This window comes from Gossypium arboreum, chromosome 1, assembly GCF_025698485.1.
Source record: "Gossypium arboreum isolate Shixiya-1 chromosome 1, ASM2569848v2, whole genome shotgun sequence".
Taxonomy (NCBI): Eukaryota; Viridiplantae; Streptophyta; class Magnoliopsida; order Malvales; family Malvaceae; genus Gossypium; species Gossypium arboreum.
Window position 1 is genome coordinate 95,877,461 of NC_069070.1, and position 17,278 is coordinate 95,894,738.

The 17,278-nt window shown below is 33.8% G+C and overlaps 1 protein-coding gene across 2 annotated transcripts; it reads right to left on the minus strand.

Moving 5' to 3' along the window:
• Positions 1–9,835: 9,835 nt before the first annotated feature.
• Positions 9,836–17,036, minus strand: LOC108459538 (nuclear transcription factor Y subunit A-9-like). Of its 2 annotated transcripts, none has more exons than XM_017758921.2 (6): positions 16,875–17,036; positions 14,644–14,949; positions 13,655–13,770; positions 13,297–13,368; positions 11,794–11,958; positions 9,836–10,673 (listed from the first exon to the last, which is right to left on the minus strand). In XM_017758921.2, the coding sequence occupies exons 2-6, from the start codon at positions 14,912–14,914 to the stop codon at positions 10,236–10,238; spliced, it is 1,062 nt and encodes a 353-aa protein (XP_017614410.1). In that variant the 5' UTR covers positions 14,915–14,949; positions 16,875–17,036; the 3' UTR covers positions 9,836–10,235. The 2 variants fall into 2 exon arrangements, with proteins under 2 accessions (XP_017614410.1, XP_052877234.1); XM_053021274.1 differs by having other exon boundaries at positions 16,827–17,036.
• Between the last annotated feature and the right edge of the window lie 242 nt (positions 17,037–17,278).

Sequence of the window (17,278 nt, forward strand, 5' to 3'; positions counted from 1 at the left end):
TTAGTGCAACAAGAGGCAACCAACTATGTCGTCAACAACAGAAGAAGAGTACCAAATGACAGCAATGGTAGCTAAAGAAAACACTTGGCTTATGCAGTTGTTGAAGGATGTGCATCAACTAATTGAGAATGCAATTCCATTGTATTGTGACAAATAGTCAAATATACACTTGGCAAAGAATTCGATGTTTCATGTAAGGACTAAACATACGAAGGGACGTAACTATTTTCTCCAAGAAAAAGTCCTTGAAGAAGAAATAGAATGGTGTAAGTCAAAACACATATTCACAAAAAGCTTTAGTAGCAAGATCAAATGCTTTTGTGATCAACTCAGTCTAATTAAGAGGAAGGTAGCTAGTGTTGAGGGGAGTGTTAAAGGTGCAAAACTAGCATCTTAGACCAAGTCTTCAGTTGTTAATTAACTATTTATCAATTTCTTAAATGACTCTTATCTTTAAGAATGGGTTGTTATTACTAAAAGATAGAAGAATTATTTTGATTATTGGATAAATGAACCTCACTTGGGCTACCGAATTAAATCAGAGCAAATCCTCTATTATATTATTTCGAATGTAAGCTTTTTCTTCTTGTTAATTCTTGTGATATATAATTGCCAAAAGTTTTTAATTTAGAGATTAATATACAAATAGCTTTTGTTCCTTACAAACTTTATTTTCTTCTTAAGATTTAGTCCATCATTTTATTATTTTTAATTGTAATAGTCAAATTTTGCCCGGCCCAAATTACAAACAAATAAATAAGAAAATTACAAGCCCAAAATAATGGCCCAAATACAAAAAACCCCAAGGCCCAAAATATATAACCTAACCTAAAACCTTAAAACCCAATAACCCAAGCCTAAACTACCAACCCAAGCCCATAACCCAAACTTTTCAGAAAAACTACAAAAAAAACCCTAGCCTCCAGTGTCGCTTCCTCGCTTTGAGGCCTGACGCTTTCTCTGCCATCGTTGCACCAAAAACTTGTCGTCACCATTGACATCTGCCACCACCACTTGCAAAGAAGAAAAAAGAGAAATAGAGGTAAAAACGGTAGAAACAATAAGAAAAATACAGTAAAAAATATAAATATTATGTAATATATGGCCTATAAAAGCCATAACAACCCCTGTATTATTTACAAAGCAATCAAAAAACAGAATACAAAGAAAAATTTCAAAGGTGATTCTTTTTTTAATTTGTTATTTTTTTATAAAAACATAAAATAAAAAAGGAAAAAGTTGAAAAACTTACTCAGACACTTCGTGTTCTGCCACCGTGAGTGGACGAGGACGCCGTCTCCGATGAAGGACGGTTCTTTTAGCATGAGACCTCTGAATCGCCTTTGGTTCGTTGGAGGCCATGTCGGAAAAACAAGTGTTGGGTATCCATCGAAATATAGAGAAACCAAAAGGTTCTTTGGTCTTTTTTCAATTTCTGATGGGTTTTCGAAGGTATCTGGCCTCAGATTCGGGCTAAGGGAAGTAAAACGGCCAAAATGGCCCTTTTTCATTTTTTTCTGGCCACTGAAGGAGGCGGTCGACGCTGTCGAAGACCAGTGGCCATGACGGACACGCGATGGCCCTATGGCCGGACCAGGGACGCATTGCAAAGAAAGAAAAAAGGGAAAGAACATTTTTTTTGTAGAATGCAGATGAAATGATTTTTTTCTAAAAATTTTAGCTTTTATGGGGGCCTCAGTAAGACGTTGTTTTGGCCTGGCTTCAGAAGGCCCAAAACGACGTCGTTTTGAAGCCGACTCGACGATCGGACTCCAACTCCACAAGATCCGCATGTTTTTTATACGGGGGTCTATTTATTTCCTTAGTCCTTCCGCTTTTTAATTACTTTTCAATATAGTCTTGTTTCTTTTTTTTCTTTTTTAAATTTAAACCATGAAATTTTGGATTTTTTCGTTTTGGTCCCTGTTGGAACGATGCGTTTAGTGAGCTTGGGATAATTTCGCATTTAGACCCTACTCCTTTTCGCGCATCACATTTTAGTCCTTTATTATTTATTTTATCCCAATTTATGCTTTTAATTTCATTTAAGTTATGATTAAGTCCTCTATTTATTTTAATTCAACCTTTTATGAATTGTTCTTTTTATTTATTTACTTATTTATTATTTCTTTATCCTTTTATATTTAAAATTTATATTATTCATGTTTCTTTTATTTGCACATTTGTTGTCCCTACTATTATTATTATTATTTATCTTTCTTTGATTATTTATATTAGTATCGAATAGTAATTGTAATATGATTATTGCCACTGTTATTATGAATCGGTGTTTTACTACTATTATAGTTATATCATTGTCATTTGCTAGCATGACATTTTTATTTTTTGTATATCATCGTTTCATTTTTTACACACTTCCATTTTATTTTATTTTGCTACAATCATGCCACGAATCGTGTTTAAATATACTTATCAATTTTTGTACTATGCTCAAATAAGTTAAATGCGCATTGCTTTAAATGTCACATTCATTTTTACTCGATGCATAAGAAAAGGGAAATTTTAAAAATTAGGGAAATGTTCTGTATTTGGAGATTCGAGAAGTTGTGCCCTAACTTACGGTGTTCGACTTTCTCTTTGAACCTAGATAACTGAACATCCCTTTTAAAACTAAAACACATGAGATTTAAATAGTAATTAAATAATGAGTAAGCTTATTTTCGAGGATTCCAGATGTCGTGTCCTAACTTATAGGATATGACCTTTTCGTTTGGGTTACCTCGAGATAAAAAAGCCTTTTACATACATTTTAATTTATTAAAGTGATTTTAATTAAAAATAACATTATGCAAAGTGGGATCATGTTTTAAATTCTCTTCAAATTTTCTATTCTCGACACTAAGACATCAATTAATCAATTAGATACCAATTTTGGACATTATTGTAATGTCGCAAAACCCGGCCTAGAAGTTTAGGCCAAATTCTAGAAGTCACATTGATCATCAAAGTGATCGCGGGAAATTTTAGTATAACAAACTGAAAACATTACAGAATTTAACTATCGTAAAAACTCTGACATAAAGTCCCGTTATTACAAAAATTTCAGTCCAAAGAAAACCATTTTCGAAAAGCCAAATTAAAATAATACACAACTTAGACTCTTAAACATATTTTCTTATCGTGACTGTCCGAGACCTCCGGCATGCCAAGTCATACTATAGAAAATGGAAGTGTACCTGAAAGGGGAAACACTAAGAGGGTGAGCTACACGAGCTCAGTGTGTGTTCGAAAATGATAGATAAATGAACACCAAAATGTCACAATAAAAAAATAAAACTCAGTAGCAATCCGATATCCGATATACGCCCATGGGGAAGACCGTGTGTCACACACGGCCTAGACACATGCCCATGTGTCTAACTGTGTGGACAACTTCTAGGCTATTTTCCGAGCCATTTGTCACCCTTAAACACTCACATACTTACACTCATTTGTCACCCTTAAACACTCACATACTTACACTCACCTCATGGCATGCAATATGACATATTTGATTACTCAAGCATTCACATTCATGGTTGTAATATGACTTGGCAATGTCAACATATCACCTATTCAAACTATTATGCTTTCATATGGCATTCCACACCAATTTCATATTTAACTATCATTTTTACTAACCTACTTCCGAGTTACATTTGCATCTTATTTATTGGTATACACATTAATCATATCTCATACACCAAACATATATGCCATCCATCGCACTCATTACCCATAAGTAATCATAACCATATTAAAGCATAAACACATTTGCATGCATCCACCAATAATTAGGGTTACAACCCAAATAACCAATATGGACCACTTTTCATGGCCATATACAAAATAATCATAATACTTTCATGAGTCAACTCATTTGGCTAATCAATATGACATATGACAAAAAGACTAAGTCCCTATACATGGCATACTCAAAATGATAAGACTAGCTATACCCAAAATATTCAATTGATAGTATGATCGAGTCTCTGACGTATTGCGATCCCCGTGCTAGCTTGGCGGTGCTATAAGAAAAGGAAAGGAAAGGGGGTAAGCTTTAAAGCTTAGTAAGTTTATATGCAAATAATACGCCACTTAACAAGTATTAATCATACATTTAACATAATGAACATGATCTTGCATTTTTATCACACCTATTAACTCATTCTTCATATATATATATATATATATATATATATATATATATCTTCTTACCATAAATTCATCATTTCTCATGTCATTCTCATGAGTTTGATGTACATACTTGTGCCACTTGCACATAATAACTTACTTTCTCGTCTTGACATATTCATCAAGATTACTTATTGAACTTCCTTGAGAACTACCTGTTGAACACTCGGAATACTATTGGATGCATCGGAATCTAACACCTAAGTGCTTCATATGTAGCCAACGTTACCTCATATCACATATCACATGTTGCTCGCTTTTGAGCTACTCACGAGTCTGCTCACATAGGCTGTCAGGCATTCGCAACACATGTCGGACTACCCCGCCACTGGTAATATACGCGAGACTAGTACCCGGATGCCAAAACATGTGTCATATACATCATGTACTCAAACCATACTTCAATGATGTCACATATATCATGAGCTCAGACCACAACTCAATGAGTTAAAATCACATAGTTCCTAGTGGCATGTCACTTGTATCCTAAACTATTCCTAAGGTTCAAACGGGATTCTTCGATACCATATTTTCATTGACTTGCTCATAATGTCGATTTCAATGCTCATAGCACCAATCACATATTCATAGAATAATCAAGCATACTCATAATAGTAGTAAAGCATTAAAATTCATTTGATATTAAAGCAATAGAAATATGACATAACATCTCATATGAACTTACCATACATGCAATATTAAAGCATTTAAAGTATGGTACATGTTGCATTATTTTCAAATGAACTTACCTCGGTACAAAATGATAGAAACGAGCCTAATCCTCGTGAACCTTATTTTTCCCTCGATCAAGACCCAAATCGCGTTTTTCTTGATCTATAATGTCAAATTCAACTTGTTTAATAGTTTCATTTCTCATATCGACCCATAGCACGTACTTTGGTAAATTTACCTTTTTACCCCTAACTTTTCACTTATTTACATTTTAGTCCCTAGGCTCGTAAAATGAAATGCATGCAATTTATTGGTTACCCAAGCCTAGTCGATTCATATTCTAACTCATATCAGCCCACATTTTCCTTTATTTCACATTTCTACTGCTCATTTTTACACATTTTACAAACAAGTCCTTTTTAGGTGTTTTTACTAAAAATCACTTAGCAAAAGATGTTTATCACACACCAAACATTCATATTCCTCCATTAATCATCAAAACACAACCAAGCCACTCATGGGTTAAATTTCATACATGAACCCTAGCTCAAAATAATGGTAGAAATAGCTAGATCGGTTGATGACAACTTCAAAAACGTAAAGAGCATTAAAAACGGGACTTGGAAGCACTTACAATCAAGCTTGAAAATGTTGAAAACCCTAACTATGGAGACTCCCCAAATTTTGGCACCCTTGGAGAAGATGGACAAGATTTTTTCTTGATTTTTCTCTTTTTATTCTTTTATTAACCAAATGACCAAAATGCCCTTAAGGCATTTCTTTCAAAATTTTCCTATTCATGCCCATTTTTGTCCAAAATTTTAGAACTTGGTAAAATTACTATTTAAGGACCTCTAATTAATAATCTAATGCAATTTTATACTTGAAGCCTCTAAAACACAAGTTTTACAATTTATTCAATTTAGTTCCTAAAGTCAAATTGGACACTTTAGGCATAGAATTTTTTCATGAAAATTTCATACAAGCATACAATCATATCATGGATCATCAAATAATCATAAAATAATTATTTCTATTTCAAATTTGTGGTCTCGAAACCACTGTTCTGACTAGACCCTAATTTGGGATGTTACAAACTCTCTATTCCTCTCTAAACTAGCCTCGAAAACTTTCTCTAACACCTTTCTCACCACCCGAGTCAACGCTTCGGTCCCAACCTCTAGGTTGTCGCTATTGGAAGCTAGCGGAACCGTATTGACTTCTGACTCCTGAACAAACTCACATCCCAGAAAAGCAAACGACTCTTCGAGAGTCTCACCAGATTGACCCCCATGATCATGCTTACCATCAGAGTCCATATCAGTCTGGTGACCAGCTTAAACTATCTACATTTTCAAAAAACAAACATAAAATAAATATGAAAATCTATATTTCTAATATTACAGTTTTGAATTTCCACCTCAGACTAGTATCGGAGTCTCAGACATTTTATTTCTTCAAAATCAGTGAAACACAGATTATTTTAAAATACTGTGGTACGATTTATCAAAACTTTTTTAAAAAATGAACACGTACGCACACGGATACATAAAAACACAGGTCGAGTTTTTACAAATCTAGCTCTGATACCACTAAATGTAATGTCCCAAAACCCAGCCTAAAAGTTTAGGCTGAATTCTGGAAGTCACATTAATCATCTAAGTGATCGTGGGAAACTTTAGTTTAACAAACTGAAAACATTACAGTATTTAAGTTTTGTAAAAACTCTCAGATATAAAGTCCCGTTATTACAAAAATTTTAGTCGAAAGAAAACCATTTTCAAAAACCCAAATTAAAATAATACCACAGCTCAGACTCTTAAACATATTTTCTTATTGTGACTGTCTGAGACCTCTGGCATGCTGAGTCTAAGCAACAGAAAATGGAATTGTACCTAAAAGAGGAAACACTAAGGGGGTGAGCTACACGAGCTTAGTGTAAGTTCAAAAATGATAGATAAATGAATACTAAAATGTCACAATAAAATAAAATAAAATTCAATAGCAATCCGATATACGAACAGTTTTTACAAACAAATCAACGTATCAGCACTAAAACACCTCAAACTATAAGCGGTTAGTCTCGTAATCAAACAGACAGACAGAATGTGGAATGAATGCAACAAGTAATAAAAACCCACCCAACCAGCCAAACAACTCTCCGTCCCCCAATCATACCCCAAAAAGAGCTGATTAAGCTCATCCAACTATGCACACCACAAAGGACCTTGAAAGGCCCGTCCAACCCTACACACCAAGTATGTGGACTAAAAAACTCAAATGTTAATATGTAGCAAAGCTGCCATATATGTCGTACTTGCATTGCGGTAAAATGTTGTATAGACATGTTCTAGTTCAAACAGCCAAAATAGATCAGACTCCCTTCTCTTCGCAACTAAACCCAAAAAGATTAATGCAAATGCTAAATGCACACCATTTGAAGATAGACTTATAGAAGCAGAGTACGGAATTAAAAATGCACACATTCAAATGCCCAGAATTAACTATAGATATAACATAACACCAATTAACACTCAATCAAATCTCTTAATTAGAGATAAAATTGCGAATAACGCACAAGTCCAGGCCAAAACAAGGTCCTGACCACCCTTACAAAGACCTAGCCAAAGGTCGGAACACATAGAATCATAATCAGATAAAAAACAGACACAATACAAAATTTGGTGACATAAGGCCACACAGCCGTATACCTTGACTGTGTGGAAGTGCCCAGGTCGTGTGGGGGTCTACATGCCCATGTGAAGGCCACACATACCCATGTGGAGTGAACACACACCCGTGTGAGCAGTTCATGTAACTCGCTGTCTAAAAGTGCTAAAAATAAATAATAGAGACACAGCAGTGTGGAGATTTCACACGCCCGTGTGGGGACACATGCCCGTATGGCCAGGCCGTGTGGTACCAAAATTCATCGAAAACCCTAAATTCCCAATTGTATACGGCCGTGTGGCCACTCGTATGGTCATGAAACCACACCGAAATAGGTTACAAAATGTGCCTTTGATGTCGAAACGATCCTCAACACTCAATTACATAGAAACATACCAAAAACACTCAGAATTTCAAGCAATTCCACAACAATCAACACTTCGGCTGGTCAAATTCAAAAACACACGAAATATGTCGAATTTTATGGAAACAAATCAGAAATTCGATAATGAAAAAGGAAAGTTTCCAAACACACACCTTATACGCGATAGCAAACACCGAAATCGTTCGATTCTCTCCTCCAAACCGATTCAAAACATCAATTAACATACAAATTAACGAAAACTTCAATTCAATAACAAAATAGAAAAGAAAGAGACATTATCAAAACCCCCAAAAGCAAAACCTACCTTCTTCTCTTCTGATTTACCAAACACCCGAGAACAAAACTCCCTTGACAGCCGAAAACAATGATAAAACAGAATAAGCAAATAATCAAAAGAAACTGAATATTATCTTTTTAGGAAGAAAGAAAATTGAAAAGCCATAAAGAACAAAATGGAGAAGAGGGGAAGAACGTGCAACTCTCTTTTTTTCTTTTTGGTATTTTTTTTCTATTCTCAAAATTAAAATAGCTAAAACTAATAAATATTTTAGCAACTAAAAAAAACAAACCTAAAATACAATTACTCCCATGAACACACACAAAGATTCGAACTCAAAACTCAAAGGTAAATTAAAACACAACAAACCACCAGACCAACAAGCCCATTCTAACATAAAACATACCAACAAACCCAATTATCCGATCTAGCCACTGACCCTACTTACAAATCTCAAAACTTCTAACCCCAAATTCCGGGGTGTTACAGTTACGAGGGTACTAACCCTTCATTGTGCGTAAACGACTCCTGAACCCATTTCCTAAATTTTGTAAACCAAAAATCATCGTTTTAGTAAATCTAAAATTTTATTAAAATAATCAATTACGAAGTGATCCGATCACACTTAATAAAAAAGATTGATGGCGACTCCCATTCTCATTTTTTAAAAAAATAAAAAGTTGATTACTAAAAAAAGGGTTTCGACATTAATAATAAAAGAAACATGTATCACTTTTAGAATATTGTTTGTAGAATCTAAAATCTCCTTTAACAATGTATCAAATAAATTTTCAATAATAAGAGTAATTATTCTATACATTGTCTATGAAATTTTAAATTTCACAAAGTATATCCTACTCTATATATATTTATCTTTTATTCCTTTTACTATACTTACACTCATATGTCACTCTAAAACCTACTTATAAAGTTTAAAAATTTAATTGATAATATACGAAATAATTATCTTTGTGAGATTTAAAACGTCACTAATAATATATTAAATATTTTTTCGATCATATCTAAAAGGATGACAAAACTTAAATCACCAAATAGCTTCCAAAACAATTTGTTTTAAATTAAACGCTTTTCTTTTGAACGAGGTAAGTTTTTTTGGACAGCGATTATAATAATTGTTATCCTATCAAATAACCTTTTTACCTTTACATAACTATTTTTTAGGGGAAACCCTTGCATAATTATTAAAAGAATAATAATAAAAACCATTATATTTTATGTTTATATATTTGAAAAGTCATGTTTACACATTTACTAGCCTCAAATTGGAATGAAGTGGGAATTAATGCATTTTGCCTCGAATTGGAATGAAGTGGGATTCAACATCAATGGAGTTAAAAATGAAGAACAAAACAAACTGGTCTAATGAGCAGGCCTGACTGTGATGGGCCTCCAACAATCTGATTGGATTGAAATTCATTACAAAATAACTCAATGAATTAGACTCGAAACATTAATGTGGAAGCATCAGATGAGCCCAAAGAGTAAAATTAAATTTAAAAAATTGGATCTAAACCCCATTCTCGATTATGGGACAAAATCAACTTTCATAATCAAAAAACAAAACACTATACTTGTATTTGATACTTTCAGATTCTCATGAGTGAAGTTGTTACCTATTTCTTCAAAACATGCACGGAAACAAAATGGCAATATCATGCAAGAAAGAAACATTGTAAAATCATTACATAATATCATCCACCATTGTAATAGTTAAGGTCAGATTTGACTTTAAATTCATTTCACACAATGCAGATATTCTTTTCGTACATTATAAAAGAAAGGGTTATATAAGAGACCTAAAGTACCAATTAAAAAGCCAAAGCCAAGAATGATTTGCCTGTCAACATAGTTGTAAGACATGAAACGCGAGTGCATCCCTTTCGCGGAAGCATGGAATGGTGAAACAATGGGGGCTCATGATAAGGAAATCCACTACACGAATGAACACTTGCGTTAATAAATAAGATTTTGGGTTAAACGCAATGATAAGAGAGATACTTCACCCCTTCGGAAGGTTCATTTGATTGTCAGGGCCCTGTGAGGCACCCCATTTGCCATGATTCTCTCATGCTGTTGCCTCGGACAGTCTCCTCCTTCCAACATATCATTGGAAAGTGAACGAGAGGTAGAGAAATGAAACCCTTGATGATGGGAATAGTAGCCACTGCCATTGCCATTGGAGAATGCTTGCTGCATATTTGTTCCCTGAAGTTCAGATTCTGCTGCTTCTCGATGACCAACAGATGAATTGTCATTCCGGGACATCTGATTGGTAACCGAGATGCCACTCGTGTTTTGGGGACATTGTGATGGAAGATTCAAACTAGTGTCACTGCTTTTGTTAGGCGTGGCTTTAGAAGCATCACTATCAAGCTTCTTCGTGTTTAAGAACCGCCCTCCACATCCTCTTGCTCTTCTCATAGCATGTAAATGTCGAGACTCGTGAAGATAGGGCTGAAAAACAAAACAAATAGATGCTTAGAACTCGTAAATGCACATTAAATACAAATAGTGAATGAAACAAAGTAGAACAAGATCCTGAATTAAAATTAAGTCTTGCCATTGTGATGTAATAATACATGAACGTATGGTACTACTTCAAGCATCAATCTCTCAATAACAATATGTGCATAAGCATGACTTTCATGTTATCTTGTTGGAACAATGTTTTGCCGGTTTGAAATATCAGAGAAACTATCATTCGTGTCAACGGCTATTAGCATCATTAACCATTCTATTCAAGAAAAACAAACAAGAAAAAAAATTTAAACTCGGTTGAATAATGAACTTAGTGGAATAAGTCAAAACAAACTTTGGCACTTAGTTTGAAAGCTATAATAAATTGTCAAAGCACCAGCTTCTAGTAAAAGCTCAAACATGAAGGCAGAATACAATAGCATTCTATTCTCTCGAACTACCTAATGTTCACATATCTGCTTATATCTTGCCTTATGACTTTGAAATCTCTCTTCTAGATTGCATCAATGGTAAATTCTATCGCTCTTTATGACACATGTATGCAGTGCTCGAGGATTCAGACAGTCTTCTGAGTCTCCAAAGTTATCATACAACAAACTTTCGTAACTTAGACAGATAATGGTACTTTTATCTCTTCCAAACTATTATTAATAGAAGTCCAATGATTTCATCCTTCCTTAATTACCACACCATGAGATTTCAGTATCATTGACCCACCAGTTCTAGTTCCCTTGCTGCCCATCAATGTATAAAGCAAAGATTGGAACATTTTCTTGCTTGTCAAAAAACTCAAACTGCTTGGTGCTTTCCCAGTTTCCTACTTTTTACGATTTTAATCCCAGTAAGGAACGTAAAACTCCATGCCACCAGACTACCACATTAACTCATTTACACATGCAAAAGGAACACGGTTGAGATTGTACCAGACTTTCCTTAGAACTTCAACCATGCAAAATTGAATTATGTTCTCAAGCATCAACACAATGAAGAATAGAATCGACAACTAAACTATAGAACTAACTAAAATATGATGTAGCACATTGATGAATCAAATATGTCCATGCTTATATTTAGACAAAAAATTTAGAAAACCAACCTTTCTGACTTTGATCAGTTTCTTTTCCAGCTCAGCTTTTGCACGTGACTGCCTTCGCCTCAAAATACCATGGTATTGCTTAGCATTCACATAAACTGGTTCCTCAGCCATTTCAAGAGGCAAAGCCATTCTAGCAGGATGCACTCCAAGACTATGAGAATGTACCTGAAATGATATTTCAATAATCTTCATAAACAAATTTCATACCATATTTGCATCCGTTTTTTAGAAAGTTGTTCATAAACATTCAACTATTAAGAACAAATCTAAAGCTCGAATACCTAAAAAAGCTACATAATCACTTTCTCAAATATTTAAGTACATGTTACTAAACTGCAGCACTTCTAGTTATATATGTGTATAAATCATTCCTATATTGTAATTATTGCTAAAACAGTTTTCTATGTTTATATTATACCCGGCGTTATGTGTAATCTTAAATATAAGTTTCCTTTTTGCACAATCGCCATTTGACAATCCTACCTTGACAAGTGATGTTCCGCATACAACTTTTTTCTTTTTAGAGAACAACACGGATGTTCTATTATTTATTAGCAACATATTAAGCAAGTGGAATTATGAACCAAATACAAAAGCCTTCCACAGTCTATATCAAGTGATAACAAGAATTCATGTTCAACCATATTTGTGTGCTAGATTCGGAAGAGAACAAGTTTATTTCATTTCACTTACTCCCTTTTTAACATGTAATACAATTGGGATAACAATAAATACTCAAAACTCTTGGGTCATTAATTATTTGGTATGAGGTACATTATGGAGAATTCATCCTGGAGAAGAGTTATTGAACCATTGCATCACCACGGTGTTTTATTTACAATCTTTCTCCAACTCTTCATTTTTCTTAAGATACTCATGTCCGAAGCATATCCAGACAAGGTACGACGATATGACCTTTCAAGAGCCCTCTTAATATATGGAAATTTTTCTTAAATATGATCTTATTCCTTAATGCAACTAAAAGCAAACCAGTCTTTCCTCAAGAACAACTCCTATTCTCCATTTTTTTCTGCCCCAAAATAAGAGAAATAATCCATGCACACAAAACCATTCAAAACCATAAGTGACAGTTTTTGCTGTTTGACTACCTTTCTTCAACTCATACTTTTGAAGCCTTGTACATGGATAATAATGTTATCGGGAGAAAACATAACAATGCTCATACATATTCATCCGCTTTTTACAGTCTAAAATCTCCAACTATTCATTTGTGTCCAATGCATATAGGAACATTGATAAGGAGATATCCTCAAAGGATCCTCCAAAGCCATTAGAAACAATAAGTCAAGCACATCCTGATGTCCAACACTCACACCGAAGTCCAAATGACTTGAGTGTATTTAACAAATAAATGGAGCTACAACCATCTTGATAGCAAATAATTTTATAGGCAGTCAAAAGGCGAATATAACCATACAAAACCAAGCAAGTAGGAAGATAAAAAAATCTTTATGATGACTAGTGAACTACATAAATTCATACCAAAGATTGAGGTACATAAGGAGGCACCACTCCCCCATAATATGGATCCGTGTATGGATAGGACGGACATGCCTGCAAAAGAGTTTTCCACTTAGACTTCCATCATTACACTTTGGTCTTGCATAAAAAATGGAAAGCAGACATATAATTTTGTTTTGTTTCTAATCCAAAAATTATAATAGAGACAAACAAGAGATGGTCCAACCATTGGATCAGACAGAATTCATCTTTCCACCTTTCTATCCTTCCTATCAAACCAAACCCACAAAAGATACATCCAACAGTTCAAAATGATTCATCATGCAAGTTCATTTTCATAACTATGTGTTCTCTGAAGAGAGAGGAAGAAAAAATTTACAATCGAGTGGCCAACGAGCTCCAGCTGGGGTTCTGGTGGTACATATTCACCCATTGTCGGACGTATGATGGGTATAGCATGTTGTAAATATGGCTGTTCATCTCCACATTTCCCGTCTTGTCACAAAAGAAAAAACCTCCATTAGCTTTCACAGCATATGAACATGATGTGCAAAAACAGACTGAAAATTCACAATTGTTCAAGTACAGTAGCATCTAAGAAATGAAAACAATACATTGCCAAGAAAACAAAGAGAGCCATTATTGAAGTTTGGCTATAACAAAGTTAGTTAAATGAGTGCAATTAACACCACTCAAAAGTTTGATCAGGTTAATGTCCTTGCGAGGTCTCATTGAAACCTGCCTTGCGGGTATATCCTGATTACACTTTCAAGTCTTTTAAATTGCATGACTGCAACTCATGTACATTTATAAAGTGAATTTTATGCCTTGAAAACTACGGCACGCAAGAAAGAATTATGCCTTTTTTACTTCAAAATCATATAAATATTTGATAATTCAATTTTATAAGGGTCGATATCTGCATGCATGTAAAAGCTCGCTGCAACAAATCAATCACTTATATTATGAGCTGCGTTAAATTTTGCTCATATGCAAACATTTTGAAATATGATATAGCCTTCCGAAGTTGATGTGTACACAAAGAACGTAACCTCAATGGTTAGTGTGGAACTGCAGACACTTAAGAAGTCAAATTGTTACCTAAAATAGGCAAGTGTACCAATGTTTTTAATTCAATAAAACATTCTAGCAATACAATATCATGCAAGTTAAGTTCTTTGCAACTCATTATAGCAAGACAGGAGCTGATTAGTAACAAATGGTGCATTGAATTCTTGTTAATCATGATCTTAAAGCCAGGTACTGAGCCACCCTTTTTATAGCACACTTAAAATCCATGAACTAAGATTGCAGTTCAAGATCACTCACATACAGCAAACCCTTTGTATAAAATAGCATATGTGTTACCTGGATGTGGAAATATAGTTAAGGGCATTTCTTTACTAGAACAAAGCTTATCATCAGTCCTAATTGTGCTTGGAGATTCACATGTTTTTGTCCCTAAACCGCCATTTGAGTGTTTGGCCAGAGATAAGCTTGTCCTACCTTCTCCTAAAACACCCGTCAAGAAGGAATCTTGCCGTGTGCTGCACCAACATGGTTGAACCTGAACCGTTTGCGGTTTATTGTTATTTGCATTGGGTTCCGGATGGTTTGTACCATCTGGTTTTTGGTGCATGCTTCTGAAGTCTAAATCTATGACACCCTGACCAACTGCTTGGTTATGCAAATAAAAGAAATATTCAGTCAACTAATGCAGTGATTAATATAGTCAAGAGAAGCATATCATAATGATCATTATATTAATACGTATATGTCTATCTTCGAACAATTAGCTAGGACATTCAGGAGAAAATCCATATAAAATCAATTGCATAGATACATAGATTAAAGCAGCCAGTGCAGGACATTACATGAGAATGAAATCTCAAAGAACATACCATATAAAGATAACTTGGGATTCAAAAACCATTACTGATGCTGCACATAATGGGAGGAACACAAAAGCAAAATTGGTTGTCTTTTTTATATGCATGTACTTCTTTTCCCTTTTTATTTTATTTCTTTTCTTATAAACAAATGAGAACTAAACACGTATATAACAACGAGTATTTATGAGCAGTACATTATGAACGCATTTGGGGTGTAAATCAAAGATGCATTTAGAGACCATATTACGATTAGAGTTGCAAATTAGCTAACGTTATCCCTAAGTTTCATTGATGCTTGTATTCACAAAAAATAAAACCCTCTAAACTATAAAAAAAACACATGTTCCAACAACAATGCTAAACATGACCTTAATATGCCAGCTAAGATGATCCTTATTTCAACCTTGTGGGCATAGCCAAAACCCTCATTTAGCTTCATAAACAAGTTAATTAGAGAATGATAGCTTCACACCATCCTACTTTTTTGTATTTCTTGAACACTACTTTCCTGTATTAATGAAGTGTTCACCCAAAAAAAGGGCCCTATAGCTAACTCTACAAACTTGGAAAAGGCTTGATTTATTTTGTTGTCCTTTTTAACAAGTAAGCAAAGATGAAGGGCAATTTTGCAATAAAAAGTACCTAAAGTTTGTACCTTTAAAGTATTCCAAACAAGATACATTAAATGTATAAAACTATGGGTGCTTAATTCTTGATCTTCAGTACTAGTTGAATTGATATATATGTATTCTTGACCTCTCTAATTTCTAACCCTTTATGGATCATGCTTAGGTTAAATACTAGAAATATCCATCTAGTTATGTTTATGCTATGTTAGTATACATGATCTCGGGCAAAATAGACATGTTAAGTTTTTCTTTATTTGAAGGATCATTATTCATACCCTCCGTATCGGTATGGAGCAAATAAGAATCTAATTAAGCATAAAACTTCAGCAAGGCTAAAAAAGTACCCAATTTTTTTCATCCAAATTCCATTCGGTTGTTGCTTTTGTTCTTTTGCTACATTTTTTTAACAAAAAATATATTCCAAAAAGCACTAAAACGAACAAAAAATGGAATAAAAAATAACACTAAATTATTATATATATTGTTCTGCAAAAAAGATTCCAAATCTAATCTTTAATCCATCTAAAGAGGATTGAAATCAGTTCCAAAACTTTATGTATATCTCATCTTAAATCCATTATACATAAATAAAAAAGAAATCATTATCTAAATTTAGCAAGAACATGAAAAGACGAGACACATCAGATCATGTCCTCAGTATCATCATTAACATCCATAAGAGAAACATACATACATGCATGCATGCACATACACAGCTTGAATTGTGATCCTTAGTCCACTTTCTTATTCAAAAAAAAAGCCCTCCAAAAATAGTAATTAAAACAAATATATCAATGAAAACCAACAGAAAAAAGGGAAAAAAAAATAGATCCTTCAAATGAAACAAAACAGAATCCTTAAACAAACCATTTCTGGAAATCAAGAAAATAGAAACATTAAAATAAGAGAAAAAGAAATCAAAACCCAAAAGAACTATGGAAATAACTTGCATCAATAAAAACCAATAGAAAGAAACACTTTTTTTTATTCAAAAATATATAAAACAAAGATGAAATGGGAAAGAACTTACTGAGATGAATAACTCTAAAAAAATAGAGAAAAAAAATAAACCCTTTACCTTTTATCTCTGAACTTTCAAACCAAAGAAGATATTATATGGCACTGTGTAGTATAGTAAGTGATACATAGAGAGCAACGAAACCAAAGTATTAAATAAATTAAAGCGAAATTAAGAATTATTAGTTTTTCTATTTTTAAAAAAACTTGAAGGTGCTAAAGAAACGTCGTTTTCCTTCTCCCGCTTAAAAGCTTTTTTTATTTTTTGTTTTTTGTTTGGGTGAGTTAACGGAAAGTAAGCGGGAGGAGTACTTCCGTTTAAACGGTGAGGTGACGTCAATGTCTCTTCCTTTTTTTTTCATAATAACGAGATCATCCTTCTTAAGTCACAACAAAAAAAGTGTCCGATGTTCTCTTCTTTTTTTTTTTTTTTAATTTCCCTTTTTTTTCTTACCTAATTCTCAA

Excerpts from the sequence above, each read along its gene's own strand:
- LOC108459538 (XM_017758921.2), bottom strand. The coding sequence starts at position 14,914 with ATGCACCAAAAACCAGATGGTACAAACCATCCGGAACCCAATGCAAAT. Across the intron at positions 13,771-14,643 it reads AACTATATTTCCACATCCAG|ACGGGAAATGTGGAGATGAA; the intron begins GTAACACATATG and ends TTTTGTGACAAG. Across the intron at positions 10,674-11,793 it reads AACTGATCAAAGTCAGAAAG|CCCTATCTTCACGAGTCTCG; the intron begins GTTGGTTTTCTA and ends TTTGTTTTTCAG.